Raw genomic sequence first — 14,594 nt, forward strand, 5'->3', positions numbered from 1 at the left:
GGAAGGTTTGGCATTGTCCAAACAGATGTTGTGTAAATGAATTGCCAACACTTCTTGCCACAGGTATGGAAGGTTTGGCATTGTCCAAACAGATGTTGTGTAAATGAATTGCCAACACTTCTTACTGGTACCTGAGAGTCAATGCCTCAACAACCACCCTAAAAGGAGAATTGCTGCTTCTAGTGTTTGCTTTAAAAACATATCTATTGCAGACATCTGTGCCACAGCCAACTTTTCACCAGTGCATACCTTCAACAACATTACAGTATGTGCCTTCACTCCAGCAGTCATACTTACTTTGGTGTATATGAGCTGCAAGATTTGTTCTTCTGAGCGTTTTCACTTTTCCTTGTCTGGTTACTGCTTCTCTGAGAAGGTTTTTATTACTTGTTGTACTTCCTTCCAGAAGCCCCTCCCCCAAACTAATAAATAAAGCAGTATGTAAGTACTCACCATATTGACTCTGTAATGAAGATAGGCCTGTGCAATGGATATTTATTGCTCTCCTTTTTCTGTCCCCGTGTTGTACTGTGTCTTCAACCTCAGCTGCTGCTGTGTGCCCTGTAAGGGTAACAAGTTTAGTGTTTTATATCCTGATTTAATCAGTTTGTTTCTTACAGCTGTAGCTTACCCATGTTCTGTGCAGGTAGAACTGTGAACTGTGAGGTGGGATTGACTCCCCCTTATCAAACAGCAGCAATGCGAAAATGTTTACCATTGAAGAATTATGCGCTGATCATAAAAGCTTGAGATTCTTTGAAGAGTTAGGGCTGATAGATCAGGCAGGGGGTCATTTTTTCATGAAGACAAACGCTATAAGAGGAGAGATGTAGTAAAAAGGCTTTAATGACTAGCACCTGAAGTTAAAACAACTCTTCAATGGTCATGTAACACATACAATTTATTGTGTTACATGACTTTTGCAAACTTTTTTAACTGGCAGCTCTAGTCATTAAATCCTTTTTACTCCAACTGTCCAATTACAGAGTTTGTCTTCGTTGTTTTACAATTACATTTTTCATTTGATCTATGTATGATGTCCTGCAGAATGTGCTCTTAAAGGTCAGATTACATGGTGTGTATTTACGTAGCTGTTTTTTTTCTATCCTCCCAGGCTCATCACTGGTGCATCTAGTCATTCCTTCTGAACCTAATAAACTCTAACCAGGTCATACAGTTTTAATCCAAATGTTTATAAAGCGACATTCAAAGCGACTGCATTTCCTTTCCACAATTATAACCATTTGTTAAAATAATAATGAAATAATGAAACAGTAAAGAAAATTAATGCAGTAATTCAAGCATGATATACGAATATACTAAACTGTTAAATGATATACCTTTCCTTGCAAAATATGCCTGGCAGAAAAAGGGTAGTGCCACTATGAAGCAACAGAGATGTAACAGATCTAGTCCACTTCTCAATTTCCCTTTTTTCTTGTATTGTTTCATACTGGTGTAGGTGTCAAGACAAAAGATATATTAAAATATTATTTTCCAGCTTGCTTTTTTTTCTTTTTGGTTTCCCCTTAAGTTTTTGTTCTTTTTCCAGACTATTTTTCAGTTTTCTCTTTGTTGACCAACTTCTCTAAAGTACATGCTAAGGTTACATTATTTTTTGATTTGTTAGTTCTTTTTAATGAAGGGCAGAACTCTGCTCTTGCCTGTTGCTTACATGTCTGTGCTGGACAGCAGCATATGCCTTTTGCAGACTTACAAACAAAATTCTGCTACAAATTTACTCTGTGCCCCAGCCCTTTTAGATGTTTTAACATATTTTTGCTGCAAAGCAGAAACTTAAGAGATGATTGTTCTACTGTATTGCTGTAGTGTTATTAATCTTATATTTCAAAAACATGCAGCCACTAAACAAAATGTTTGCTCAGCCTGAAGATGTTAGAAATTAAATTCAAAACACCCATTGTCTTTAAATCGGCCATGAAAGCGTACAGACATGTAAACTGTTTGTATATCGAGTCCTGCTCCACATTCTGTGTTTCCAGTACAAAATAAGGGCATTCGTTGTAGAACCAGATAACACATCTGAGATTTAGAGAGATTTAACAACATTTGTAGGCATCTGGAACCAGAGATTTGCAGTTTTCAAACATCTCTGTAGCCAGCTTGATTGAAATGGGCACTCTGTGATGAAGTAGCCACTGTTTCATGTTTAGTTACAACCACCTGCTACTTAAACAAACTGACACACTGTCAGTCTTCTTATATGCATTAAGATGACATTGAGGCTTGGGTGTTTGTTTAAGTAGTTTATTATATACAAATTCATCAGGATGGATGGCAGGAACATTAAACTAAAGCAAACTATCAAACTGACTGACTGCTGCATACTTGCATGCTCACACTCTAGCTGCTCACTCAAAAACCCCAGCGCCCAGCAGGTCAGCTTCTCTTATCCTTTACCCTAGCTAAAAATGGAATGTCCTGCTTTCCACACTAAGGACATGTACCAACCTTAATAACGTCAAAACCCAACTTCATTCCTACCTCTATCTAAACAGGCATTGCAACTGCACTCTTCAGCCCATATCTCTCAAGCTCTCTTCTCCCTTCTCTCCAGGCTAACCTCTTCTCCTTCCTAACCTCTTTTAAATAGACTTAGCATAGGCAACTAAATAGTAGAATTTTGATTTTTATGATATAAGCCTATTTTCCTCCTGAACAAAATTAGTAATTGCTAGTGTTTATTCTCTTTGTTTGCTACCTGCTATATGTTATACAAACTGTCTTTGAATTTTCATGTTATTAAACTCTTGTATTTCCTGTTGGAGCTTTTCTCCCTGGGCCTCCACTGAAAACGAGTCCCCAAGCCCAGTGGACCTCCCCGGTAATCAAACTGAAATAAATAGATAAATAAATAAATGGCACTGTTGTTGCACATGCTCAGTACTTACATGCAGTGCTGACTCACTGGAAAGCTTCTTAAAGGTATAGCACACACTCTGATCTACATCTTCTCTGTTTACTGAGCTGTCTCATATAAACAACAACATTTGAATAGGCATGCAGTTACAGACATACTAATAAAGAAAGGCAATACTCGTGTCCAGGTTGCTGTATATCTGGAACTAGGTTTCAAGTTGCAACTTGTTCTTGTGACATAATAGTTAGCACTGGGTTTAGCAACAGGGACTATCACTGGGGAATGTTCTGCTTGAGGAGTCTCGGGGATTTTCTCAGGAATGGGAATTGCAGATGGAATGTTCACTGGAACAGGAACATTGGACAAGTCACTCTAAGGAGTAGAGTCTTTGTCACAGGCAAGATGCTGTAATACTGGTTTGGACACTGGTAACAAATGCTTCCAATTTAATCTGAGTTCCTCTCCTTGTGATTCCACAATGTACCATCTCGGCTCTTGACATAAACCTTTCACATATCCGATGCAATCAAAACCTTTTGACATCTGCATCCTCACTCTCTCCCCTTTCTGTAAAGAATGGAGTGGCATGCTGGTTTTATCATAGTAAGAATTCTGGGGTAAACACTTTTTCAGCAGTTAGGCTTTTACTGCTTTGTTGTTATTAGCACTTGGAACCAGTAAATGACTGCTGATGGGTAATGTGGTTCTGGTTTGTCCCGATATAAGTCTCTGGGCAGGTGAACCAAGATGATTATCACGAGGAATGTTTCTGAGATTTAATAAGTTGAGAAAAACATTAATATTGTCATGTCTGGATTTCTCTAACAGCTGTTTTGTACTTTGAACTGCACATTCAGCCAAAATGTTTGACTGGGGGTATTCAGGACCACTCATAATATGAAGAAAGTCCCATTCTTCTGCAAATTTCTTGAACTGCTGACTTGTAAACTGTGCATTGTTGTCAGAAATAACTCTGTCTGGACTACCGTGAACAGATAAATGTCACTTCAACTTAGTAATGACAGTACTGGAAGTAGGTCAATCTTGAACCAATTTGAATAAGAGTCCACTAACACCAAATAATGTTGACCATTCCACTCAAAGATATCTTTGGCTACTGTCGACCAAGGTAGTTCAAGAATCTGGCTTAAAGTACTTTCTCAATATCAACATAGAAGGCCAAAATACTAGACCTCTTGCCCTCCTTTTGGTAGAATCATTTCCTGGGTGGCCATGATGCAAGATCTTAATATACTCTGGTTGCAAGGATTTTGGAGCAATCACTTTAGTACCTTTCATGATAATACCATTGTCAGACAAAATCTCATCTCTGTATGGAAAAATATGGTTGCACTTCTACTGGTAAACAAGATTGCTTTGAAGGCCTTCTTTGACTGATGAAGTGGTTTAGCTTCTGGAGAATTGGATCTGAAGCTGTGTGAATTCTGAGCTCATTAAGATTTGTAGAAGAAAAATTGCTCACTTCTATGACCTCAACATCAAGTTGCTCACTGATAGGCTGTTCTGTGTTTTTTTCTGGGTGATCTGGATAATATATCAGCAAGATAAAGATGTTTGCCTTTTGTGTAGATAAGACTGAAATTGTACTTTTGCAATTTGAGCATCATGCATTGCAATCTGGCAGGAGCTGTATGCATAGGCTCTCTCAAAATACTAACTAGAGGTTGGTGATCACTTTTCATCTAGGTAGGTTGACCATAAATATAATCATAGAACTTCGGACATGCAAACGCAATTGCCAAAAGCTCTTTCTCAATCTGGGCATACTGCATCTCAGTCTGGGTAAGAGTTCTCAAAGCATAGTCTACTGGTCTACCTCCTGAAGAATGACTTCACTTAGACCAAACTTCGAAGCATCACAGGAAACAGTAACTGGTTTGTGAACATTATAGTAGCTGAGAGTTGGTGGGTTGGCAATTTTCTGTTTCAGAACATCAAATACTCTTTGATGCTGTTTTGATCATGATGAAATGATATCTTTGCATATCAGTTCTCTTAATGGTGGTGAAGGTTGGCTTAAATCTGGAATGAACTTGCCTAGATAGTTGGCCATGCCAAGAAAACATTGTAGGGCTTGAACATTGTCTGGAGCTGGCATCTGGAGAATTGCTGTTTGCTTGGAAGGGTCTGGTCATAAGCCTGAACTGGTAAACAAGTGACCAATATAAGTAACTTCTCATAGCCTGAATTTGCACTACTGAGTATTCAGCTTAAGACTTACTTCAAGTGCTCTTTCCAAACTTTCTTGAGGTTTCTGTCATGTTCGACTTCACTATTGCCTACTACTACAATATCATCTACTATAATAGCACAGGGAAAGCAAGAAAATATGTTGCTCCATGGCACGCTGAAAGTCAAAAGTCAAAAAGTCAAAGTAAACTTTATTGTCATTCGGAAATCACACAAGTGCAATAACTGAACGAAATTCTATGTCTCCACACTCAATGTGCAAACAACAGACTATTGTCGCAGACATTTACACATATAACATCTAGCTATTACATCATGGGCATGCAGGTAGACAGAATAATACTGCACATAATTAGAAACATATTTTAACACTTTTCACAGTGAATACTTACTTGCATGAGACTTTAGTACGGCACAGGTACTTGGTTAAGACATTGCATTAATCCTTGCATAGAAACTTTGCTGCTCTTAAAAATGAACTGGATGAAATCTTACAATTATACTTACCAAGATTTCATTATAATTTTTTACTGATAGATTTGATAGATAGGCAGACAGAGACAGTAAGCTACACAAATTTAAAAAAACAGATTCTAGGTACAGAATGCTCAATAAAGAAAAGTGATAGTATTACAACTAGTAAATATGATACAAAATATAGGTTTTGTGAGTGAGTGCTCTGGCCTTTGTTTGTGTCTTTCGGCTTTTCCCGGTTAGGGGTCGCCACAGCAGAATTCCGGTCTGCTAATGATTGGTAGTCGATTTTTACGTGCTGAGTTACCAGCCCTGATGCACAACCTTCAACGAAGGTACGCCCATTCATGCATGTCTCCATGCAGAAGACACTCAACTGAGAATCGAACCGGACAGCGTCTTACTGTGAGGTGATAACGCTACTGCAGCACCACATCCACGGGTCGAGTGAGTGCTCTGGCCTAAAATGCCAAAATTCCATGTTTTTTCAAATATTCCTCAGACAGTCAAAATTCATGATTTGTTGGTGTTTTCTCAGTAAAAAAATGGAAGAAATCAGTGTGCTCAGCAATCACGGAAGACAATGCTGCATTCGGTACCCATTCAAAACAGCTGTTAAAGGTACAATGATTCTTTTCTTGAAAAACACAGAGTTGGAAATACTTAGATGTCACCTTTTTCTTGTCTACTTGGTAATGTCAGATCTGATTTTTCTTAGGAGTGTGTTGCCAAAATGAAAATCTAAAGGAGTTAACACTAGCTCAGGAACTTAATACTAAAAATAAATCTCAATAATATTAAAAGGGCATGATAGAAACACTACAGAGGACATTCCTAGATTATTGAATGCACTTCCATTTGCAAACAAAACAAGTCAGTCATTAACTTGCTTCAAAAACAATTTTGATACTTGCATGAAAGTAAAAACATCAACGTGGGATTATGAAAATCAAGTTTCTCTAAAGCCAAGTAGATCTTAAGCTTGATATCTGAACCTGTTAACTTTTGAACCTTTAGTTACATCTAACCTTGACAATGGGATGTTTCTTGTCTCACTCTTTAAAGATTTCTCACAGATGATTGACTCTATATCTCTTAGAAGGCTTGCTGAAGGTTTTCATGTCTCACAACTTAGATGCTATCAAGACCACTTAGATACTAAGTCACTGAGACCTTAGTATTCAAATGTGTAGTCTTGAGAGGATTACATATTAGTCCCTTGGCATTTTCTGTATTTAACAATCAATTACAGTAATGTAAGAAAACTTGAATAATATAGAACATTGACAGCATTCTTCTACCTCAGTAGGATGTGTACAGAAGGAACTATAGCTGCCCTTTATTACATTAGAAGTCTGTCTCAAGGCATGTGTACTACTGCCAAACCCATCAAAGACTAGAATTACCCCCCCCCCCCTCACTTTATCTCTGTTTTAAATTCTCTTCTACTCAACAGGTGTAAACTGGTAAGGATTCAAATGGAAAAAGGTGAAGCTATTCAAGAAGTCATACCTGCTAAGTATTGTGGGGTCCTAATTAATATCAACCTGTCATCTTAAATAGACATTTATGTACAATTGCTAAATAGTGAGAGCCACATTTTTACCTAAAGATCTACATCCTGAAGGAGTCTATACAAAACAAAGTAGCTATAGTCTTTGCACCCAAAATAAGTTCTATAACACCGTACTCATATGTTTACAGCAAGGGCTAGAGAAAGACTGCCCCAAACGTACAAAACAGTTGCTAGGTTGTTCCTGGAGCTCACTACACAGGAAATGAATGTTCTACATTGAAACAAAACAGAATGAATGACTTAGAGCAGGCAGTTAAGATGTCTTCAATTAAATCTGGTTCTGAGGCTAGTATGTGACAGCCCTCCCTCACCAACTTAGAGATAATGTTCCGATAGTATACTCCACCTAGTGAACACAAACTATCTGGCAATGTTATCCTCCCAGCCTCAGTGACTGTACAACAAGTTTGGAGAGATTACCTTTACAAAACAACATTCCAGTGACATAGAATGTTTATTTCTAAGACTCAGATACACACTAAATATTTTTCAAAATAAGCCTGTAAGAAAATCCCTAATTACAACCCACGTGACCTGTGTTTAACTAGCATCATGGGGATTTGACAGTGCAGGCAACGAGGATGAACATACCCATCTGGGGGTGAGTGTGTGGCTCACACCGCTGCTCTGATGACAGTGCTTTGTCTGAACATCAGAGGCCCATCACGATGCAGGGAGCAAGTGCTGTGAAGGCATGGTCATCTTTGTCCAGGTTAACATGTGGAATAGCATGCATGCATGTTCATAGGGGCAAAGGCAGCATTTGTGGTGATGCAAGTGCTCACATCACTACCAGGGGTGAGGTTATGTCACAAAATAAAATGCTGTCTCCCAGGATGTTAATGAGAGTACAAAGCACTCATATCGCTGCCTGGATGACACCCCCTCCTCCATCAGCCAGTGTAGTTTCTGATCAAGGGGATGCCTGCTGGTTGGCAGGCATGGAGGCAAAAATGAAACAAAAAAAAAACACAGAGAGAGCTAGTCTTACTATTTACTAAAACCACCTAGTACATTATTTATTGCATGCAATAACTTTATTGTTCTAACTGAAATTACAAATGCAGCACAAGCAGATGTTCTACTACATGAACTTATGAAGACGTTATAGTACTCTTAAACTCAGCTACATTTTAGCATCAACTGCGTCAGTACTACTTACCTTGTTTTAACCAGTCTCTACACAAAAGATGGGTGTGAGAGAGCACAGCGAGTCTGTATGTAAAAAAGTGTGGATCTACAAAATTCTAAGTTGTCCTTCACACTCTTTATATGCTGCTTTCATGATGTTACACTCATAACCAATATTGGTAATGTAAAATAATTGTTTTTAAGTCTCACTAAAACTTAATGGTAGAGTGCTGTTGGAACGTTTTGCCTTGGGTCTTCTCTGCAAATGGTTCTGCCTAATTGTGTCAAGGGTCTACTTCACCCTGTCGAAGACCGATAATATCGAAGCTGATATTGTCAGCACCAAAAATGTCGAAAGTGAAAGTCATTGTGCATGTAAACGGAAATCTCCGTAAGTGGAGATTTCCGTTTACTGCAATGTACTGCGATCTCGGAGTTGGTATATTTAAGTAGCGGGGGTGTGGGGAGTGCAGGGGGGCTTGCCCCCCTGCATAGAGCAATTTGTGTTGTGTTTGGGTGGGTTTTTTTTGTGTGTGTTCGATGTTCGGGGGTTTTGACATTTTTGTGTCGATTATTACACTGTCGACAGTTTGAGTTTTCGACAGCATAATATAAACGCTAGTGTCAACTTAGCTGGCAAAGTACTATAACGTGTGAAAACCAAACCAGAAATTATTGATTTGTTTAGCAATACTGTCTCTTTAAATGAACATCTGTCACTGGATAAGTTACATGGATTATCAGGAGATAAATAAAACCTGTCTGGTTACCAAATACAGTGATTCTGTAATATGATTTCTGCCATCCCAATGGAATAATTTATTGCTAAACCTGTAGAGAGTGGGTGAGGAGTAAGGCTGAGGATATAAGCCAATGATTAGTTCAGTTTTTATGCTCCTTTTTAGAACTGTCCATCAATTAATAAGATATACATAAATATTTAATTAAACAAATGCATGCTTTTCAGTCACTGAATGGTGACCAGGGAAGTAATAACAGTGCTAGAGGATGGTTGTGTGACAACGTATGTTATTAGCAGTTGATCCTGCAGTAAAGGAAAGTTGCAGCACCAGTTTTACATTTATATTCAAGGAGCTCTTAGAGCCGTGATTTAACCTTAGATGAAATTATGCAGTGCTACAGAACTGCATGCACACACACACACGCACACACATGCTCACACACACACACACACACACACACACACACACACACACACACACACACACACACACACACACACACACACACACACACAGCTCGAGTAAATGTTACTATGACAATCATGGCAGCCATGCAAAGCCAGTATTAGCACTCCAAAGGTCACAGCAGGCCATTTATGAGCACAAACTATACAAAACTCAGCAACCAAGAGTAATCACACTATTACTGTATAGTTAATGCAGTGTTAGATATATTTTGTCACATATGCGAGAGATCAAGTTGCATGGTACCCTTGATCAGTTCATTTCACTGCAAACTGGAATAATCATAGCACTGGGCACTTTGGTCACAGGGATGTTTCAAAGATCAGCAGGACAGACAGGAGTCTTACTGGCCTTAACAGCCATATGACTCAGCATGTGCTGCAGTATATCGACATGGCCATCACTCAGATGAAGGGAACACTCATAGCAATGACCTACTACTACACTGAGAATACCTGTCACCAGCAGAACTATTTATTTTACTCAACTGATAGAGATGACATTCTTTTAACATCCATGTGGTGCGCTACCACACAGGTTGTGTACATGAAGAATGTAACATACATGCTTGAAGCAGCCAACATATGGTATGGATGTGTCCTATGCTATGAATTGTAAGAGATATTGCGATGAACAGCCAGCTGATATAGGATATAAGATATCCCCTAGAGGTTTGTCTACTGACACCAATGCACAGACGAATGGCATAGAGCCAGAGCATGTGCACACTGTACTAAAGGACAGTAAAGTAACATGACATGCCTTTGCACATCTGGAGATGTGTTTCTATTGTATGTGTAACAGGTGCAGCTCAGCAGTAGGTGCCTGCCAAGGTGTGCACTATATGCTACACACTAAGACTCTGCCACAACACAGGCCCTACAACAGGAAGCACAGATGTGCAGCTTCTCCTCCAGGCCAAAATACAGACAAGACTAGTGACAACAGATGTGAAATACACACATTCACATTTGAATGTGTTGTAAGTAAGTGTTCAAGCTGCAAGTACAACAAAAGAAAGCACTGCCTTCTTGGCCAACCCACTCACCCATCTACCTGCTTAACTGAATAAACTACTGGAAACTTCAGCAAGGTGTCTTTATTCCTTCCACAGAGAGGGTATCAGAAAGAGAGCTTCCTAGATTTGTTAGCTTAAGTGATGGTATATGGACTAATCCTTCATACTCTGTTTCTTGTTAGCCTTGTCACTCTCTGGGTCAATGGTGGGATACCAGGCATCACTTGAACCCTCTGTATTACCTCTGTTTTCTGTTCATCCATGGAATTCCCAAGGATTTATCCACTTGTTGCTAAATGGTCAGACAAAATTCAGAAATTTTAGTTCACTGAGGTAAAATTAATAAATTCAGTAATAAAAAACACTGAAACACAAAGCATAACAGTCTCTTTATCAATAACTTTAGAGCAAAATAATTAAAATCACTGGTTTTCCAAAATTCTGGGCTCCTACAAGTTGTTGGCCAACCATGTTGACTCTTCTAGAAAATGCAGTCATTCAGCTGATGAAATATAATGCTTGATGATGGAATAATATTAAATTTTCAAGGTTCCTGTAGTCTTAGCCAAAACAGTTTAGAGTACCTCTTGGTGCTGGCTTGTCCAATCCATTCAAAGATAATTTTGAAATAATTTGCTAACATTCTCAGTGAAAATTCCATTAAAGCTTACAAGGAAGTAATTAAGAGCAGTTCAAACAGTTGAGAGGCATTCTTGGTGGCAGCATCTCCAGTGAATACACAATCAAACTCCGGTTCAAGGAGCTAAAACCTCTATTATTTCCTGTGAGTTTCCATGGAAGATGCCCAATAAGATGATAATAAAATTAACATTGCAGTAGACAGTTGCATGGCATATTTTTTTATCCTTTGTTGTTGGATAAGTCCCATTAGCCTAGAAGACTTTTTTCAGAGGATACCCAAGGTGATATTTATACTACTAGGGGAAATTTAGCCAGGGCATCAGGGAACTTCTCCTACTCATCACTGTTGCGAGTAGGAACCACTTTGGAGGAGCACTTCCTGTTTCTGTTCCTGGCAAAGAGGCAGCCTGGAGAAACACAAAGGCAGATAGAGAAAGGAAGAGATGGAGTACTGAAAGAAATGAAGATTAAAGCAAATATCAAGACCGGAGAGTGTGTGCAGGATTCTGAGGAAATGTTTCAAAGAAACCTGTTTGATGCAGATGAGTCAGCAAATGATGGATGTACAATTACAACCCTCCAGTCGGGAGAGCTGTGGGATGATATACTTAAAGAAATTGTGGTGCAGAGTGAGCCAGAAAATGAAGATGTTTCCTGGGATGACATTATGAAGAAAATACAAAAGGAGGACGCAAAGACAATCCTGAATAGTGGTGAGATGGAAAAAAAAACATATGCAGAGAAAGTAAAAGAAAGCAAAAGTGGAGTAGCAGAAAAGAAGGCAGAAGAAAAATAGAAGTAATTGGTAAGGATTTAAAGTAAAGAAGACAAAAAATGGTCAGGTATAAAGGGTGAGACAATTTAATAGCCCCTTTGGGTGTAAAACCTCATGAGGTAAGATAATTTATTATTATTAACAGAGATATTTTGTGACATTATATTTGAGACTGTTTTTTCAATGGAAATTTTTCTTGGAGAATATGAAAAAAAGGGCTGTAACCCATGGTGTCTTTACATGATAAAAGCATTTAACACAGAAGTAAAAAAGATGATTTATTTACAATTTCAAACTGAGGTAGAAAAAGAGACTTTGAAAGGACATTTGAAAGCTTTATGTAAATAAGTACCGGACATTGCAAAAGTTTATGACAAAAGAGGTTTATGGACTGGTGCCTGGGATTGCAATACTATATCAAAAATAGAAAAGGAAAAAAATATACATATACCAAGCATAATAAATGCTGAAGGGAATTGGGGTGTTGTAAAATACTGGGGACAACACAAAACATGTTTTTTGTGGAAAAGGACATTTGATAAGTAACTGTGACAAAAGAAAATGTTATATTTGTGGGGAAATGGGACATGATGCAAAATATGTAAATTGAAATGTTATAAATGTAACAATATTGGGGCGAAGACCTTTTAGAAGTAGTAGAAATAGGAGAAAAATTAGATGAGAAAAAAATAATAAAGAAGATATTGAAGGTTCTGAAGTAAGTGACTAAGAAGACATAAACTAGGAGGTAATAAAAGGGAAAAAAGTTCTATTGGTAAAAGAGAGAAAAAGAAAAATTAAAGGGATATATACAAAAGAAAAAGGAAAGTAAATGGATGAAAAAACTTATACAGCTAAAATGGGGGGTTGTATAATGGCTAAGGTGTTTCACTCTCAAACACAAGGTATAGTGTTTTATTCTCACATTTGAGAAGGAAATTAGTTAGTCTTACAATGGACTGTTAAGAAAGCTAGCCTAGTAATTAGCTATTAATTTGTGAAACCATGAATCTAGGGAAAATTTAAATTTTTGAGTGCTTTCTGTAAATGTGAATAGTATTAAAAATATAGTAAGAAGAACAGACATTTTGCAGATGTGTAATACATGTGATGTAGATGTAATTATATTAGACGACACACAATTTTTAACAAATGAAGAAAGATTACAAACAGAAACTATGGAGAGGAAAGATTATCTGGAATCTGGGAAATGAGAGATGTTCTGGAATAGTCGTATTCTGTAGAAACAGAGTAAAGATATTAGATGTAACTTTAACAAAAATGGGAAGATTAACCATTGTAGATTTTAAATGGAAAGAACAAGTACATAGGATATAACATTATGTGCTTATACTAACTGTATAGAAAGGGAAAGCTTATTTAATCAGATTATAAACTAACAGGGGATAAAATAAACTCTGTGTAATTTTGTGCTAAGCCTACATATACCCCAGGATTCACTAATCCTCCGTGTAAGACTAGATTAGTCTTACACAGAAGAGCCAGTCTAAGAGAAAGACAGCAGCGTGCCATGCATATTAATGATGGTGTGCTGCCTTAATTCTAAGGCTAACACGGAGCGTGCATGAGTGCAGGGGGCGTGTCGGACTGCCGAACAGTCCAAAAATCCATGCCCCTGCAAGTCTGACACTAGGGAAATGTCTACTTACATGAGCGAGTCCACTCAAATGTGTACATACCCAACACTACACTCCCCCACATTCTAAACCCCTGTACAATTATAAAATGTAAAATTTTTTTTTAAATTATTATTATTTCGATATAGCTGCCCGTATTTGCGTGTTTGCGCGGGTTTGCCCATTGCTTAGCTACAGTTAGCAGTTTAGACACCGAAGAGGATAATAAGAAACTTATATGCAAATTAAGCGAAATAGCGATAGCATAGTTGTAGAGTCTTCACACAAAGAGGAGGCATTCCCGGTTCGAGTCCCACCACTCCCCCTTCTATTTTCTGTTGGAAATCTGTATATAAAAATAATTCCTGACATTTATCATTTAAATTTTTGTAAAAAGCATTGAAATGGCCTATGTAGTAGTGAATGAATTTTATATATATATATATATATATATATATATATATATATATATATATATATATATGAAGGTGAAATGGTTATGCATACTGATGGATGCATAAGTAACATATCTTAAGCAATGTAAAGCACTGCTAAGCAAATTTTACCAGTATTAAGCATATTTAAATGTAATTGCTCGTAGCTGAGCACTGCATTAACTAGTGCAATGGCTTTGCGCGTAGCTGCACATCACGCCAACTAGCACAAACAGGACATGTTTGCGCAGAGTTGCGCTCCACACTAACCAGTGCAATGTCGGGCAACGTCGAGCAATGTAGAGCAACGTTGGGCACAGTTGAGCAAAGTCGGCTAAACACAGCCACACCTCCTAGCCGGTCTGACCAATAGTAAAATAAAAAGCAATGACAGGGCTCGAACGCAGGATACTGTGCACCATTATCACAGTACTGAACCACTAAGCCATGACAGCATTTCACAAACATGCACTTTCAACACACACATACATATCAATGGAAGTTTGGGCCGAAAAACGGGGTCCCCAAAATCCAAGGGGGGCCCTGCAAAAAGTCTTGACACTAGGAAAGGGGCCCCCAAAAACTTACTTTTTAAAAAAAAAGCAAA

At 38.1% G+C, this 14,594-nt stretch overlaps 1 protein-coding gene across 1 annotated transcript in view; it reads right to left on the reverse strand.

The window, feature by feature from the left end:
• Positions 1 to 459: 459 nt before the first annotated feature.
• The window catches only part of MITF (melanocyte inducing transcription factor), a 1,359,897-nt gene continuing 1,345,762 nt past the window's right edge, over positions 460 to 14,594 (reverse strand). The window contains exon 11 of the mRNA XM_044077898.1: positions 460 to 561. Within this exon, the coding sequence (XP_043933833.1) occupies positions 496 to 561 (66 nt within the window). The 3' untranslated portion in view covers positions 460 to 495. The remainder of the gene's footprint in view (positions 562 to 14,594) is intronic.

Source organism: Protopterus annectens, chromosome 7.part0, assembly GCF_019279795.1.
Source record: "Protopterus annectens isolate FY-2018-M chromosome 7.part0, PAN1.0, whole genome shotgun sequence".
NCBI classification, from domain to species: domain Eukaryota; kingdom Metazoa; phylum Chordata; order Ceratodontiformes; family Protopteridae; genus Protopterus; species Protopterus annectens.